The following is a 15,859-nucleotide window of genomic DNA, read 5'->3' on the forward strand; positions in this document are numbered from 1 at the left end:
GGTGCCCCGAGTGGGTGTGTCCCGGATTAAGTGCTGAGAATACAGAGATGAACAAGGCAAAAATGGTCCCTGTCCTGGGAATTTGACTGAGTGGTATTTCACTCAGAGCCTTATAAATTATGTCCACCAGTTTGTGTCCAATTCAATGACTTAGATGAAACACCCATCACTCCTGCCTTCTCACACTTGAGTTCTGGACAAGATGACACAGATGTGCATTAGTACCCACAGGGTTACCTTCTGTGTGCGCGAGCATGTTGCCAGTCTCAGTGTCTCAGAGCCCAGGGTATCTCCTGGAGGGCAGTTGGTCAGACAACAGGCTCTTGGTCACAAAGTGATGCGTTTTGGTGGCACGTGGCCTCTGGCTGCCCAGTGCTGCAAACTCATTCTCCACCACTGATACAAGGTGCCAGGCAGAAGTGCCACTGCCTGTGTTTCATGGTCCCATAACTCCTTAGATTACTTTTGTACTTCGAAGGGTAAGTGGAAAGGGGCACGTTTGGTGTTAGACATGGGTTCGAGTCCTGCCTCCAATCGTTACACCTCAGGGATTACTGGCAACCTATTTAACTTCTCATCATAAAGTAAAACACAACACAAAACTACAAAGGCCGATCTGCTCAAGTATCCTCACCCCTCAAAGGCAAAAATCCCAAACACCACTCTTGTATTTCTAACCACAGAACATCTCCATTAGTCTTGCAGTTTGAACCCACCTGAGAGGTTTTCTTCCTTTGTGCTCACAGCGCTCTTAGCCAGCAACAGATTCAGAGTTTATGAGTTAAAACGTTTTTATATACCTAGTATGGAAAGCAATATTTCTACATATTTTAAACAATTAAGACATAATTCATATCTGTGTATGTGTTAAGGGGAATAGAAGATTATCTCATGAAAACACAGAATTTTATGACCAGATGAGAGCCTAATGACCTTCTCACCAACACCCTTATTTCGAGTCAAGAAAGATGGCGGGAAGCTTTACAACTTGATCAAGAGCAGAGTCATGAGCAGAGTCATGAGTCATAGTCCAGTGTTTCCTGCCACAAATACTTTCTATGGTAACAACCAAACAGAAAATACCACTGGCCCGTCATATTTGACACACAGAGGAGCTGACGCACACAGGGACCCCGGGAACTCACTCCATGGTGCTGCTGTGTTTCCCAGACTTGTCCCAGCCAGCCAGTAGCACAAGCTCACTCCAATGAAAAGCAAGGTACCTGATAGTGACCACTGTATCTATAGCAGCTGTCCATGCAAATCTAGTAGCAAAGTGCTACAGAGCCACCCAGGAGGTCATTAAAATACAGAGTCCCTTCCCTGACCCTGAACCTCTGGAGGGCGCCCACAGTTCTGCAGCTGAGAGCCAGATTCTGCCACAAAGGTGCTCTCCGAGCTCGTGTGCCTCAGGCTAACAGCTCTTGGGGAGGCTACTCCAGGGGGTTAGAGTGACTTAGAAAGGAGTGTTCCCATATAAACTGGTCATAGAGGGTATTAGACTGAGCTAGACTGCACAGAGACCAGATATGGTGGAAAAGGTAGTATGTTGTAGCTCAAAATTTGTTTGTTTTAAAACTTGCTCTTTACATACTAGTTTATGAAATTATTTGGTGATAGAATTTAAGCCCCTTTTTTTATTCAAGAAGCATTTTTTAAATTAAGGAAGTCTGGATCTTACAGGACGCGCATGCATCTCACAAATGGTTTTTCTTTGCCTTATTGCAGCAGGCAGGGGTTGAAGCCTCTACCGCCACCTGGTGGCAGCACTGGAATCAGCATTCTCTCAGGCATTTATTGTAAGCACCTAAGGGCTGGTGACTGGAACAAGACGCCCACCTTCCAGTTTGTCATTTCAGCAGGACATCAGTCGGGAGTGAAATCATATGATTTCAGTGTACACAGTGTCACAGCGATACCACAGCCCACCGAACAGGCAATCTAACACAAGTTCCACTGGTTACATTTTTCAGGAATTAGTGGTGGCCCCTTGGAAAACCACTACCGGCTGAAGCAGTTCCACTTCCACTGGGGAGCAGCGAATGAGTGGGGCTCGGAGCACACGGTGGATGACCACGTGTACCCAGCAGAGGTCTGTAGATGTCACCACCGCAGCAGTGAATATGTGGGTGCTCCCTACATGCCCGGCCTAGTGGTAGGATGACCAACCATCCCAGTGGTGGAGAAAGGGAGGATTTTCTGGGATGGGGGGCTCTCTCTGTGCTCAAACCAAAGCAACTGGCCACCCTGTCCATTCAATCACACAACAGTCCTAAAGGGAGGGCGCTATAAGCACTTTCGTGTAACAGAAGAAGAGACTGAAGTTCTAAGTGGTTAGGTAACTTACCAGAACAAGACAGCTGGGGTTCAAGAACAGGCTGTGCCCCTGGCAGCTTCTCACTCAGCCCTGGGCTCGCTGGTAGTCAATTGCGGACAGCCCTTCCTGTCCTTCAAGGCATTTGAGGCCTCCTGCTGAGAATCTGAAAAATCTTTGCAATAGAGATCATCCTAGAACAAAGTGATATTTGCAACGTCCAAAAATGGGAGTCAGGGGAAAAACCAGCAGATAAATGTTAGGAATTGGTGTTTGTAGTCATGGTGGGGTGATAACCAGTGCCTTATAGATTTCCCCCAATATTGTATTCTGAAATTCTTCAAAAAAAATGGAAAGAACTGTACAGGGAGTGAGAGCCCACAAGGCTGCCCCCCCCAGATCCTATGATTAACGTTTTGCTGTGTTCACTGTATCACACCTCTGCCCACCCACCTGTCCCTTCCTCCACCCACCAACCACCCGAATTTCAAATGCATTTCAAGTTATGAACTGTGGGGTTTTTTTTCAACTTTTTGTTGCCCTTATTATGGAGTAATACTATAGCTAAAATCAAACTAGAGTCCAGCCAAACTAAAAAATAAAAATCACCTGTAGTCACACACTCAGAGGTGACCTCTGGGGATAGCTTATAAGTAGGGAGTTACATCTATTGTTATAATTATACACATATTTACAAACATGGCAGAAGGAACATGCTTCCTTTCATCTGACAGCACACCTTTTATCTTCATAACTGTGTATCCTCACAATGAACAATTATTTGAACAGGGAGGTGGTTGTAATTTATTAGCATAGAGGCAAGATCCTGGACGGGACCCACCAGGGGCTCTGAGTCAGATCCCTCCTGGCCTTGCCTGTGATGCAGGTTTCGGGGTGCCGTTTCCTGGGGGGGGGAGGGGGTTTGCAAGGTGAAGCCACCTCCCAACGTGGTGTCTGTGAAGGAAGGAGGCTGTAGGCAGCACCCTGGGCCCCGCTGCCTCCATTTCTGGGAGGTTGCAACAAGGCAGCAGTGGAGGGTTCCAGATCAGCTATGGACGGGCCTCACCATCCTCTCAGTCCCCAGTGCACGTGGCTGGGAACACGTGACTTGGGAGCGAGGCGCCACCTAGAGCATGGGCGGACCCAGCACCCCAGCAGAGGATCCTGGGGCCCCGGGATCCAGCAACCGTGTGGGGAGGGCTCTGTCCTTGCAGACTTGGGGTTTGGGTCACCATTCAGAAAGGCCTCCACCACAACTCATTCCCGTAGAAGGAAGTCTGTATGGACACCCAGGCCCTTCTAGGTTCTGGGCCAAACCCAGCATCGGCATCCAAGCTCTCATCACAGGGAGCCCAGAGCTGGGCCCAGGGGTCCTGGCTCCGCCCCCTGCTTGCCAGTGACCCAGGAGAGCCTGTTTCCCAAGCCATCCCCCTGCTCCTGTTTTAAATCCGTGTCATCTGGTCGATCCTGATGCCGAATCTGGACTTGGGAAAACGGAAGGAGGGATGCGAAATAAGGACACAGGAAGTTCCAGGGAGGGTGACCAATGTAGAAAAACTGCAGTATCTAGGGCACCAGAAATTATTTGTTGTTTATCTGAAATTTGAATTTAACTGAGAGTCCTCTATTTGATCCTACAAACCACATTCAAGGATATCCGAAACATATGAAAAATAGAAAGAAATCCAAGCACCCATTTTTATTTTATAAAGTTAAAATGAGCCTCTTGCTCTCCCACCAAAATCGCCAAGGCGCTTGCTGTGCACAATGTTGTCAGCCCCCTGGGGGCTCCGAGCAGGCTGCTGGCACCATCCCTGCACCGGCAGCTCCACCGCACTCCTCACGTCAGCACGTGGGCAGGTGCGTCTGCCGCGCAGAGGGGCAGCGACAGCTCTGCTTCCTGCCGCATTGTGACAGGTGTGAGTTCTCTTTCTCCTGTGTTTCAGCTGCATCTAGTTCACTGGAACTCCGTGAAATACCGGAACTACAAAGAAGCTGTAATGGGAGAGAATGGCTTGGCTGTGATAGGCGTATTTTTAAAGGTAATCTCTTGCTGGGGCCTCGCTCTCCTAATGGAGAGAGTGATGCTCGGTTAACGAAGAATGGCTTTTTAAACGCTGCCTGCAGAGAATGAGCTGTGCCCGGTGCCCTGTTCCCAACCTTTTCCAATGAACATGTGTGTGTCTGTGCTGTGCAGCTGGGGGCCCACCACGAGGCACTGCAGACGTTGGTGGAAGTCTTGCCGGAAATAAAACATAAGGTGAGCTACGTATATCCAAATCAGCATAATTGGGAAGGCAAAACAGTCTAGAGTATTGAGTCACTTGCGAGAGGAAAGTGACCAGCGTGGTGGAGAGCATGCCGCAGAGAGGGCCTGAGCCCCACCCTGGGAACAGGGCTCCCTCTCTGACGTCATTGTGCCCCTGCTCCTCCCGGGGCCTCTCCTCTCAGTGTAACTGGGGTGCTGGACTCTATTTGAGTTTCCAAAACTTCGGTCATTTAGGCAGCATCTTGAAGATTTTTGCCGTGTTCCCCTGCACTGGTCCGATCCCAGGCAGGCAATGACATCCATTAGTGAAAATGTTTGTTTTAAAACTGATTGGAATAGATACCTAACTATTAACATTTAAGAGCGCCTACCCAAGTGCCACCTGGCACAGTCCTGGTGGGGGGACTTAGGACCACCCCGGCCCCAAGGGCATGGAGACTGCGGGGAGGGGAAGTCCTCTCGCCACCCCTCTGTGTGGCAGAGTGGACCTTGGCCCAGCTCCCCTGGGACACCTTGTTGCATTAAGTGTGGTTCAAAAAGATGACAAGGACAACAATGTAGCTTTTCTTCAACATCACCTAAGAAAGGACTTTGATGGAGAAGTGGAAATTCCAAAGAAATGCAGTTTATTTGTTCGGTACCAAACAAAAGCCTTCTGAGACTGAAGGAGTCACCACAGTCCTTGAACGCATGGACGGTTGGGGCTCCCACCTGTCTTAACAATGGTGAGCTCGGCTCCACAGGAAAACAGGGGGTCAGCCCTTCCTCGGTTGGTTCTCAGGGGTCCTTTGATCTGTGCGGTGCATTCCTCTTGATGTTGACCTCATGGGACTGAGACGAGATCACCCTTCCCACACCCCACTGCCATGTCTGCCAGCTCAGGAACTCCACAAGGTCAAGGTGTTCAGTGCATCCTCTTCCTCACTGGTCCTCGGCCAGAATAAACCTGGGATGTTTTCCCCACCAGCATCCACCCCCTACAAGTCGTGGTCTCCACCTCCTGGTGGGAAAGAAAGGAGCTGGCTGTGAGGCCTTGTTTACTCAGGAGGGTGTTTTCCTTCTATGGAAGGCTCTGCAGCACCGCTCCCCCCCCCCACACACACAGGGGCTAACTGAGGGTCTCCTGGGCCAACCGCACGGGAGAGAAGGTGTCAGCATGGTGACAAAAGACACTGCCTGGGCTCCGTTCTGGCCCTGATGATCATCTCGGGGCCTCAGTTTCCTCACCTGAAGAATGAGTTAGAATCTTAAGGGGTAAAAGGCCCAGCCTTGGCAAGCAGGAGCCCACGCTCCAAGGGCTGGGAAGCATAATCCAAGAGAGTCATTTTGTTATAGTCTGTGCTCCATCCTGCGTTCTGTGTCAATTTTTAAAGCTTTGCAGTGTTACAAGTCACCTCGGTGGTGTCCATTCTATCGGTTTTGACAAATGCTCAGGGTCCCGGGTCTCCCACCCAGGACCACGCAGAACGGCGCCCCACCCCGCACACTCCGTCCTGTGGTGCTGGTACAGTCAGGCCCCCTGCCCCCAAGCCTTGGTGACAACCGATTTGTTCCAAACCTGATGATTTTTCTTCTCCCACTTTTATTCTCCCATGTTGTACTGAACGGAGCGTTCTTTGTAAGCCACATCCCCCCTTCTGCAGGGGGGTGTGCATTTGAGAGAAGAGAACGGCGAAGGCTGATTGGCAGGGGCGCGCCTCCGCCAGGAGCTGGACTGTCTCTGTCTGTGGTGGCTGGTGGTCCAGATAGTGCCCTGGGCTCCCACCTAACGCTCAGCCAGCGGGGCCGACAGACTCGTGCAGAAGGGGCCCTGACTGGCTTTGGGGGCCCCGCCGGGGAACAGCTTTCTGCATCGCAGGCTGCTCTGAATGCTAACGTGCTTTAGGGACAGGACACACAGCTCCTGGGGACCTTACTAGAAACACATAGATGTCCTCTCAAAATTTTAATTGGCAAGGAACCGGCAGTGAGCAGAGTGCTGGGAGCCCCTGCTGCTGCTCCGTGTGAGCGGCTGCCTTTGCATCCACCCTGTGGCCCATGGGGAGGGAGGACCCAGTCCTGGCTTTTAAAAAACTATTATTATATTTTATTGTTTGTGCTATTACAGTTGTCCCAATTTCCCCCTTTGTCCCCCTCCACCCAGCCCCCCACTCCCTCAGACAATCCCCATACCATTGCCCAAGTCCATGGGTCATGCGTGTGTGTTCTTTGGCTACTCGGTTCCCTATGCTGTACTTTACGTCCCCACGGCTGTTCTGTAACTACCTGTTTGTGCTTCTTCATCCCCTCACCTCTTCACCCATCTCCCCAACCCCCTCCCATCGGGCAACCGTCAAAATGGTCTCTGTATCTATGATTCTGTCTCTGTTCTTCCTGTTGCTTGGTTTGTTTTTTGGATTCAATTGTCGATAGATATGTATTTATTGCCATTTTATTGTTCATTTTTTTTATCTTCTTCTTAAAGATCTTTTAACATTTCATATAATGATGGCTTGGTAGTGATGAACTCCTTTAGCTTTTTCTTGTCTGGGAAGCACTTTTTCTGTCCTTCCACTCTAAGTGATAGCTTTGCTGGACAGGGTAGTCTTAGATGTAGGTCCTTGCCTTTCATCACTTTGAATATTTCTTGCCTGTCCCTGTTGGCCCACCAAGTTTCTTTCTTTCTTTTTTTTTTTTAACTCTGGTAATCTTTTTTTTTAAGATTTTATTTATTTATTTTTAGAGAGAGAAGGGAGGGAGATAGAGAGAGAGAGAAACATCAATGTGCAGTTGCTGGGGGTCATGGCCTGCAACCCAGGCATGTGGCCTGACTGGGAATCGAACCTGCGACACTTTGGTTCTCAGCCCGCGCTCAATCCACTAAGCTACGCCAGCCAGGGTTCCACCAAGTTTCTTTTGAGAAATCAGCTGACAGTCTTATCAGAGCTCTCTTGTAGGTAACCGCTTTTCTCTTTGTATTTGAGCTTTGGCATTTCGATTATGATGTGTCTTCATGTGGACCTCTTTGGGTTTCTCTTCTCTGGATCCTCTGCGCTTTCTGGACTTGCAAGTCTACCTCCCTCAGCAAGTTAGGAAAGTTTTCTGTCATCATTTCTTCAAATAGATGTCCCATGTCTTATGTCTTATTCTTTCTCTTCTCCTTCCGACTTTGAGACAGACCTCCCACAGTGCCTGGGTTCTACCACTGTCTAACTGGATTTGAGAAAGTTGTTTTTATCTATCTCACTTTCTTCGTCAGTAACATAACAATATCCCTTAAAGGGCGGTTCTGAAAATTCAAGGCAATAGTCTCAGAAGGTGTCTGGCAGCCTTTGGGGCTGGGCACTAGGGGGAGGAGAGGGGATCCATTTGTCACCACATGCCCACTAGTACTTTTTGCATTTTTTCCCATGTACATAAGTGACCTGTTTCCTTCAGGAACTAAGTAGAGCAAAAATGGAATGAACACCCTTCAGCCATAAAAAGGAATGAAACACTAACACACACTATACCATGGACGATCCTTGACAATATGAGCTGAGTGGGAGAAGCCAGTCACAAAAGCCCACGCATTGTATGGCCCCACTCAGGGGCAATGTCCGGAACAGGCAGACGCACGTGGACAGCGAGCAGGGTAGCAGGGCCTGCAGCAGAGCTGGGTGGGGCAGAGAGGCTGGAGTTCTTTTCTGAAGTGATGAAAACATTCTAGGGTTGACTGTGGTGATTGAGGGCTACACATATCTCCCTCTGAATATACTAAAAGCTGTAAATTGTATACTTTATTTTTAAAAGATTTTATTTATTTACTTTTAGAGAGAGGGGAAGGGAAAAAGAAAGAGAGGGAGAGAAACATCAACGTGTGGTTTCTCTTGAGCGTTCCCTGCTGGGGACCTGGCCCACAACCCAGGCCTGTGGCCTGACTGAGAATCGAACCAACAACCCTTTAGTTCACAGACCCACACTCAAACCACTGAGCCACACCAGTCATGGCAATTGCACGCTTTAAAGGAGTGAATTCTGTGCTATGTGAATTAGATTGCAGCATTGCTGTTTTGAAGACATTCCGAGATAATAAATTACTAAGTGGAATGACACCTGGCACACGCAGTGTGAACCAACTTACTTCCTTCTTGTCAGCAGCTTCACCAGCGTCTCCTGTGTCTGACCGATGAAAGCCAGCTGTTGGTGCATAAGCAAGGGTGTGTGCGCCCTTTGATTTTGCCTTTGAAGGCCAGGTGGGAGGATTTGACAGACAGCGAGGCCTCCTTTCTGTGGGGAGAGGATGTCTGCTTCCTGCTTGAATGTCACCCTGCAGTGCCCGGCCTGGGCTGGGGCCGGGGCTGAGGCTGGCAGTGCTGTGCTGCGCTGCTTGCAGGCCTGTCCCTGCGTCAGTCTTCAGTCTCACCAGATTTACAGAGGGGCAGAAGCCACCGTCCTGGGCCTGTCAACCTGGGGGACCCTGAGGGATCATTTCCCATTCGTGGAAAAGCCTGCTCAGGTGCCGTTGGCTTACAAGGGGGCAGACAGTGGCCCAGAGGCCGTCCTTCCTCTACACGCCCCTGGAGCTGTGCCGGGCAGCATCGGAATAGTAGCCCCTTGCTCCCCCTGCCTTTGCTGGTGGGTTTCCTCAGTGGTCCCAGCCCTAAGCAGAAGCAGGGGTGTCCCCACACCACATCTCTTTTTATTGGATTTGGTCTCATTTATTCATTTCAGCCTCTTTGCTGTTCCTCTAGCCTCTCAGGGCTTCTGCTCTGTCCACCCCAAAACCTACATAGCCTCTTCCGCCACCTCCTTCATGTCTTTGCTTGAATGACACTACCCCAGTGAGGCCTCAGGTCCACCCCCTTAAATCCACCCCCTCCCCACCTCACACATACTACTCTGCTTTATTTTCCTTCGTCATGCTTATCACTGTGTAAACTGCTAGATGCATACTTATTCGGCTTGGATTGCTATCCTCCTGTAAACGGTGAGTGCCCTGAGGGCAGGTGGTTTTGCACCCCAGCACCTAAGATAGAGTCAGACTCACTGTGGCTGCGAAACACTCGCTGTGAGTGACTGAGTGAGTCAGTGGTGGCATCTGTCGGCGTCCCTCGGAGCTCAGAACAGCGGGTTTCTCCTCATCCTTTATAAAGCACAGAAAGCGAGCAAACGTGAGTTCTGAAGTTCAGAACATGGGGGTCCCAAGCAGAATGTGCCAGTGGGAGCCCCCGTGGGAGCAGCACAGAAATCCTGGCGCTCAGTGGCCAAGAACACCTGTCTGAGGCCAGTGTTTCCGCCCACTCCCTGGGGTGCGGGAGATCCTGGCATAAGGGCCAGGGAATGAGCTTGACGTGGGGCGTCCTTCTGAGTGCATTTCCTTACCACGGCTCTTACAGCAGGGCCAGCTGCTTTAGGAGAAGTTCGGCTGTCTGGAAAGGGCAGCCACCGTGGAACACAGTCTGGCAGTTCCTCCAAACACTAAACATAGAATTCCCATAGGATCTAGCATTTCCACTTCTGGGTATAAACGCAAACTAACTGAAAGCTGGGTCTTAAAGAAACAGTGGCTTATTCATGTGCACGGCAGCGTCACTCACCATGGCCACGGGAGGAACGCAGCCCACGCTCTCTCCGTCAACACAGCATGGGTGGACCTTGAGGACAGGACGCTGAGGGAGCTGAGCCAGCCACAAAAGGACAAGTGCGCACGAGTCCACTCACACACGGCTCCCACGGGAGCTGGATTCACAGACACAGACGGTGGGGTGGCGGGCCTGGCCGGGTGGCGGGCCTGGCCGGATGGCGCAACTGGTCAGTGCGTCGTCCTGAATGCAACCAACAAGCTGCATTTGATCTCCAGTCGGGGCACATGTCTAGGCTGCAGGTTTGGTCCCCGGTCAGTGTGCGTGTGGGAGGTAACCCATCGATGTTTCTCTCTCACATCGATGTCTCTCTCCCTCCCTCTCCCCGCCCACCCCTTCCTCTGTCTCTAAAATCAATGAGCATATCCTTGGGTGAGGAATTTTTAAAAAGTGGAGAGTAGGATGGTGGGTGCCAGGGCCTGGGGTGTGAGTGTTTAGTGACGGCAGTTCTAGGCTGAAGGGATGGGAGGTCCTGCAGGTAGATGGTGGGGACAGTTGTACAACAGGGATGGCTGGACAGCAGGGATGGCTGGACAGCAGGGATGGCTGGACAGCAGTGGCAGTTGTACAGTGGTGACGGTTGTGCCGCGGTGCAAATGTGCTTGATGCCACAGACTTAAAAATGGTTACAGCAGTAAACTGTATGTTGTGTGTGTTATTTTACCACAATTTTTTAAAGTGTGATATTTCCACAGCCTAGATATATGAAAACAAATAACTTTAAAAGAAAAAACATAAGTATTCAGTGGGGATTCGTGTTCTGCTGCAAGAGTCATATGTGCTTTTTTTTATTTAAATTGTTGTTCAAGTACAATTTTCTATCTTTTACTCCCATCCCAGCCTACCACCCAGCCCTCCCCACCTCCCTCCCATTTCCATCCGCCCCTAGTTTTTGTCTGTGTCCTTCATACTTGTTCCTATAAACCTTTCCCCCTTTCCCCTGAAATTCCCTCCCCCTTCCCTAAGAGTCATATGTTCTTGTCGCTGCTTCCAAGTGTGACAGCCATGGCCTCACAGTCTTTATCTCGGGGCACACACTTCCCCCGTAGCAACATGGTGGCCACATCTCTGAGATAAAGAAGGAGCCCCGTTCCCTTCCTTCCTGAGCCCCCGCATCTCTGCCCAGGCACTGACGCAGCCTGTGGTCTGTCTCTCAGGACACAAGGGCGGCTGTGGGCCCCTTCGAGCCCTCCTGTCTGCTGCCCACCTGCCGGGATTACTGGACCTACCCGGGCTCCCTCACCACCCCCCCACTAACCGAGTCGGTCACCTGGATCATCCTGAAAAAGCCCATTGAAGTGGCTGTGAGCCAGGTGAGCTGTGCCTGTGGCCAGTGCAGTGGGGCCGTGTTCAAGAAACTGCTGGGCAGTGTCACTAAGATGTTGTAAGCGAGCATCATGGGTTTTATGTTTTGGGGCATTTTGGTTGCTTCGGCATGAGAAGAATTTTCCAGTTGAAATACAAGCTTGTTGAGATCGGACAGAGGTTCAGAAGTCACAATTCTTCTGACGATGAGACATTAGTGTTTGAGAGAGACAGAGAGAGATGGGGTGTAGGGGGCAGGGGAGGAAGAGGGAACTGATATGGGGGAAACGGTTACATTTTAGCCGATCTAATCTTTAGTGGCTTAGAGTTCAGACGTGGCAAGCACCCCCAATGACTAATGGTTGAACTTGGCCAATGCTTCCTCTTCAGTCTATGTCAGGGTAAAGCTACTTTGAAAGAACAGCAGTGACATTATAATGGTGACACAGGTGTTTGCTCACAATGGGCCCACAATAGGTATTTGCTGGTGAATAAATTAACCAAGAAAGGCAGGCCACAGACGGTGTCGGACAGCCGCTGAAGAAGCAGGACCATGGAGGGAGAAGAGAGCATTTTAGTTTGTTCCGCTTCTGTGGATGACAGACCAGTAAGAAACTGGGATTGCAGAGGATTTTCTCAAAGGCTGTATGAAGAAGTTACAGAGCTATATATGCCAAGAGAAAACTCCAGAAGGACCCTATCAGTCAGCTATTGCTGCAGTAATGCTACATAACAAACTACCCCAAATGCAACAGCATGTAACAAGCATTTGTCTTTTCTGCTTGTGGGTCTGTGGGTTGGCTCGGGGGCTCTCTGCGAGGCTGTGGGTGGCTGGGCCTCACTGACTGTGGTTGGTGGTTGGGTCGGGCCCAGAGTCTTTCCTTCCCCCGGGACCAGTGACTACCAAGGGCTGCTTCTCATGGTCAAGGGTGAAAATGCAAAAGGCAAACCACACCGCACGTGCACACTTAAGGCGTATGCTCGCATCACACCCATTCACACCCTGTCGGCCCAGGCAAGCCACCACGGCGAGGCCGCAGTCAGTGGGGCAGAGAGGAGGTGAGTGGGTGTTCACTGGACGACCCCGCAGTTCACCATGTAGACACACACCAGAAAGTTGCTGCTCACTGTCCCAGGCTCATGGAGCTGCAATGGTTTTTATTCTCTCTTTCTTGTCTCCATATTCTATTTTTTCTAAAGTAGATTCTATGTACACATTTTTTAAAAGCTGCAGTATCTTTGTGTGTGGAAATCTCAAGAATCGGGAGGAAGTCCGTCTGTCCAGGGCAGTTTGCACTTAGGGAGGACGGCCGCGCAGCAAGCGTGGTGTCACTGGCTCACCGCCTTGCCCAGGGCAGCCATTTCTGACCAATCACAGCAGTCTCTATCACCTCTGGTTCAGCTACACTCTTTCTGAGGGCTCCGGATGTTCTCTTAGAGGTTCTCCCAGCCTCATGAGTCTGTGAAAATAGTCTTTTATTTAAAAGTCATGGAACGATGCCCTTTGCTTCGAGAGGCCAACCATCGAGAGGTGGGTTGCAGCTTACCTGCCCTACCCGCAAACCAGAACTGTTGCAGACGTCAGGAAGGCCTTGATGGGAGAGCAGCCCTAGGCACCAAGACCCCTCTGTCACTCAACAAACGAGTAATAAGCACTCATTCTGTGTCAGGTGTGTAGCAGGAGAGGGTGGGAGAAGGTAGGAAGGAAGAGGATGATACAGAAACAATGATGCCAGTCTCTGCCAACTGCTGACTGGTGGGAAGTGGATAGTTTTAAGGCAGGGTGGTAAGGCAATATGCAAATATAAGGGGCAGAAGCCCCTTACCCTGACCAGGGGAGCTGGGGGGGGGGTGTGCACCCCCTGGACAGTAGGAAGGAGACTGCCAAGTGGAGGAGAAGAGAAAGGCTGTATTTCTGAGACAGCCAAAAACATGAGCAAACCAGAGCACTGAGCTCGAGTGCCTGGGAGACCGTGTGCACCATGCCCCACACAACTCTAGAGGGCGCTTCATCAACCACGCAGATCTAACTCGCTCCATAAGTGGTCACTGTGAAGGTAAAAATGTCACTTCTGCATTAATTCAACATGTGAGTTGTTCTCACAGAGCTCATAAGTACTTTCTGAGCACAAATGAGATGATATATAAAAAATAATCTTTTGTTCCTTGAGTGAAAAGTGAATCAAATATTACTTTAGCATTTAGATTGTATGTATTAGTTCTCCATCCCTGTGTAACAAATAGCTCCAAAACTTGTAGCTTAAGAAAACGATAATTGTTATCTCTCAGAGTTGCTGTGGCTCAGAATTTGGGGTGATTCTGGCCTAGAATCTCTCGTGGAGTTGCAGTCAGTTGGCTAGGGCTATAGTTTTCTGAAAGCTTACCCGGGGTGGGAGGATTTATTCCCAAAGTGGCTCACGCAAGTGACCTGCAAGTTGGTGCTGGCTGTCAGCTCAGTCCCTCCCCTGGGGCCTCCCCGTGGGGCTGTTGGCATGTCCTCACAACATGGTGGCCGGCTTCTCCAGAGCGAGTGACCCAGGAGACCGTGGTAGAAGCTGCACAGCCTTTCCTGACATTGCTCAGGAGTCCCCTCTGCCATGTTGTGTTGGCCACACAGGGCCATCACGACTCAGTGTGGGAGGGGACGACACAGGCACGAGGGATGCCCAGGAGCGGGCTTGCTCTGTCCCTGCACCCAGATTACTCTGGTACCTCTCCATTCCAGCTGGCCGAATTCCGCACGCTCCTGTTTTCTGCACTGGGTGAAGAAGAGAGGGTGATGGTGAACAATTACCGCCCACTTCAACCCCTGATGAACCGGAAGGTCCGTTCATCCTTCCAGGCCACGGAAGAGCGCACCAGATCCTGAATCTGTAACGACCGAGTCAATGGGCAGAACTGACTTTGAAAAGATGTAATGTTTTTCAAGTCTCACAGTCGGATCATATACAATCTCTGAAATTAAAAAAGAAGGCAGAAATCATTGTTTTATTCAATGTACATTCCAGTTCTGATGAAAAGAATCCTTCAGAGAAACTTGAGCGTGATGGGGAGTGGTCCTCAGGGGCACACACTGTCTCAGGGGACTCACAGTGGTGCGTGGCGGCTTCGGGGGCTCTGGTCAGCCGCCCGGCCCTCTGTCAGGTCTGTGCTGTCCTCTCCCCAGGTGCCAGGTGCGCGCCTTCTGTTTCTCCACCTCTAAGGCCACCTGGTAGCTCCCAGGCAACAGAGTCTGGGCTAATGTCCTTTCACCCAGTTCCAAATGTCTGGGTGTGCCTGTCCTGGGGCTGCTATAACGAAGGACCCCAAACTGAGGGGTTAAACAACAGAAATGCTTTTCCAGTTCTGAGACTGGAGTCTGAGATCAAGGTGCCAGCACGGCCAGATTCCGGTGTGATCCCCAACCTTGGCTTACAGGCGCCCCCTCTCCTGTGTCCTCACACGGCTTTCCTCAGCTCGTGTGTGCAGAGAGTAAACTCTCTCTCCCTCTTCTTACAAAGCCACCAATCCCACCAAAAAAAAAAAAAAAATCATGACCCCTTATGACCTCATTCAACCTTAATTACCTTCTAAAAGTCCTATTTCCAAATACAGACATGATGGAAGTGAAGGCTTCTACATATGCATTGGGACAGGGAGGGGGAGGTGCTGGGGGGACAGTTTAGCCCATAGCAGTCCACCAATTGTGGCCTTAAAACAAGGGAATGTGTCGTCTCACTGCTCTGGGGGACAGAAGCCCAAATTTAAGGTGTCAGCAGGGCCGGTTCCTTCTAGAAGCCCTAGGGGGAAATCCACTTCCTCACCTTCTCCAGCTCCCAGAGGTGCCTGCAGCCCTCAGCTTGTGGCCCCCGCCTCCGACTTCAGAGCCGGAGAGCTCTCCAAAGCGAGGGCTCAGAACGAGCTGCCATGTTATTGTGCTCGTGGTTTCTCCTTGCTGTTTCCTTTTAATTGTGGTGAAGTACACATAACACAGACATTATCATCTTAACCATTTCAAGTGTATAGTTTAGTGATATTAAATATATTCACAATGTTGGGTAATTATCACCACCATCCATCACCACAGCTCTCTTCATGTAAAACTGAAACTCTGTACCATTGAACAAAAATTCTCCACCCTCCCCTCCCCCTAGCCCTTGGCACCCACCATTCTACCTCCTGTCTCTATGACCTGGAATGCTCTAGAAATCTGTATGAATGGAATAATGCCATGTTTGTCCTCTTTTGACTGCCTTGTTTCACTCAGCAAGGTTCATCCATGTTGTATAGTGTAGAATGTCCTTCTTTTCTCTTTTGGAGGCTGAATAACATCCTAGTTGATAATAGATTTTTATTTTTGGAGCATTTAAAATGTTCCCCTTTGATAGA

At 50.2% G+C, this 15,859-nt stretch overlaps 1 protein-coding gene across 3 annotated transcripts in view; it reads left to right on the plus strand.

Annotated features, from left to right (window-relative positions):
• Positions 1 to 14,462, plus strand: part of CA5A (carbonic anhydrase 5A) — a 33,148-nt gene extending 18,686 nt beyond the window's left edge. Inside the window, exons 3-7 of one of the 3 annotated variants that reach the window (XM_045818944.1) lie at positions 1,974 to 2,092; positions 4,261 to 4,356; positions 4,512 to 4,574; positions 11,344 to 11,499; positions 14,217 to 14,462. In XM_045818944.1, coding sequence (XP_045674900.1) covers positions 1,974 to 2,092; positions 4,261 to 4,356; positions 4,512 to 4,574; positions 11,344 to 11,499; positions 14,217 to 14,360 — 578 coding nt within the window. In that variant the 3' untranslated portion in view covers positions 14,361 to 14,462. The remainder of the gene's footprint in view (positions 1 to 1,973; positions 2,093 to 4,260; positions 4,357 to 4,511; positions 4,575 to 11,343; positions 11,500 to 14,216) is intronic. The other 2 variants (XM_045818946.1, XM_045818945.1) reach the window with 2 other exon arrangements.
• The last annotated feature ends 1,397 nt before the right edge of the window (positions 14,463 to 15,859 follow it).

The sequence above is a fragment of the Phyllostomus hastatus genome, unplaced genomic scaffold (assembly GCF_019186645.2).
Source record: "Phyllostomus hastatus isolate PE091 unplaced genomic scaffold, TTU_PhHast_1.1 phas_scaffold_345, whole genome shotgun sequence".
Classification (NCBI taxonomy): domain Eukaryota; kingdom Metazoa; phylum Chordata; class Mammalia; order Chiroptera; family Phyllostomidae; genus Phyllostomus; species Phyllostomus hastatus.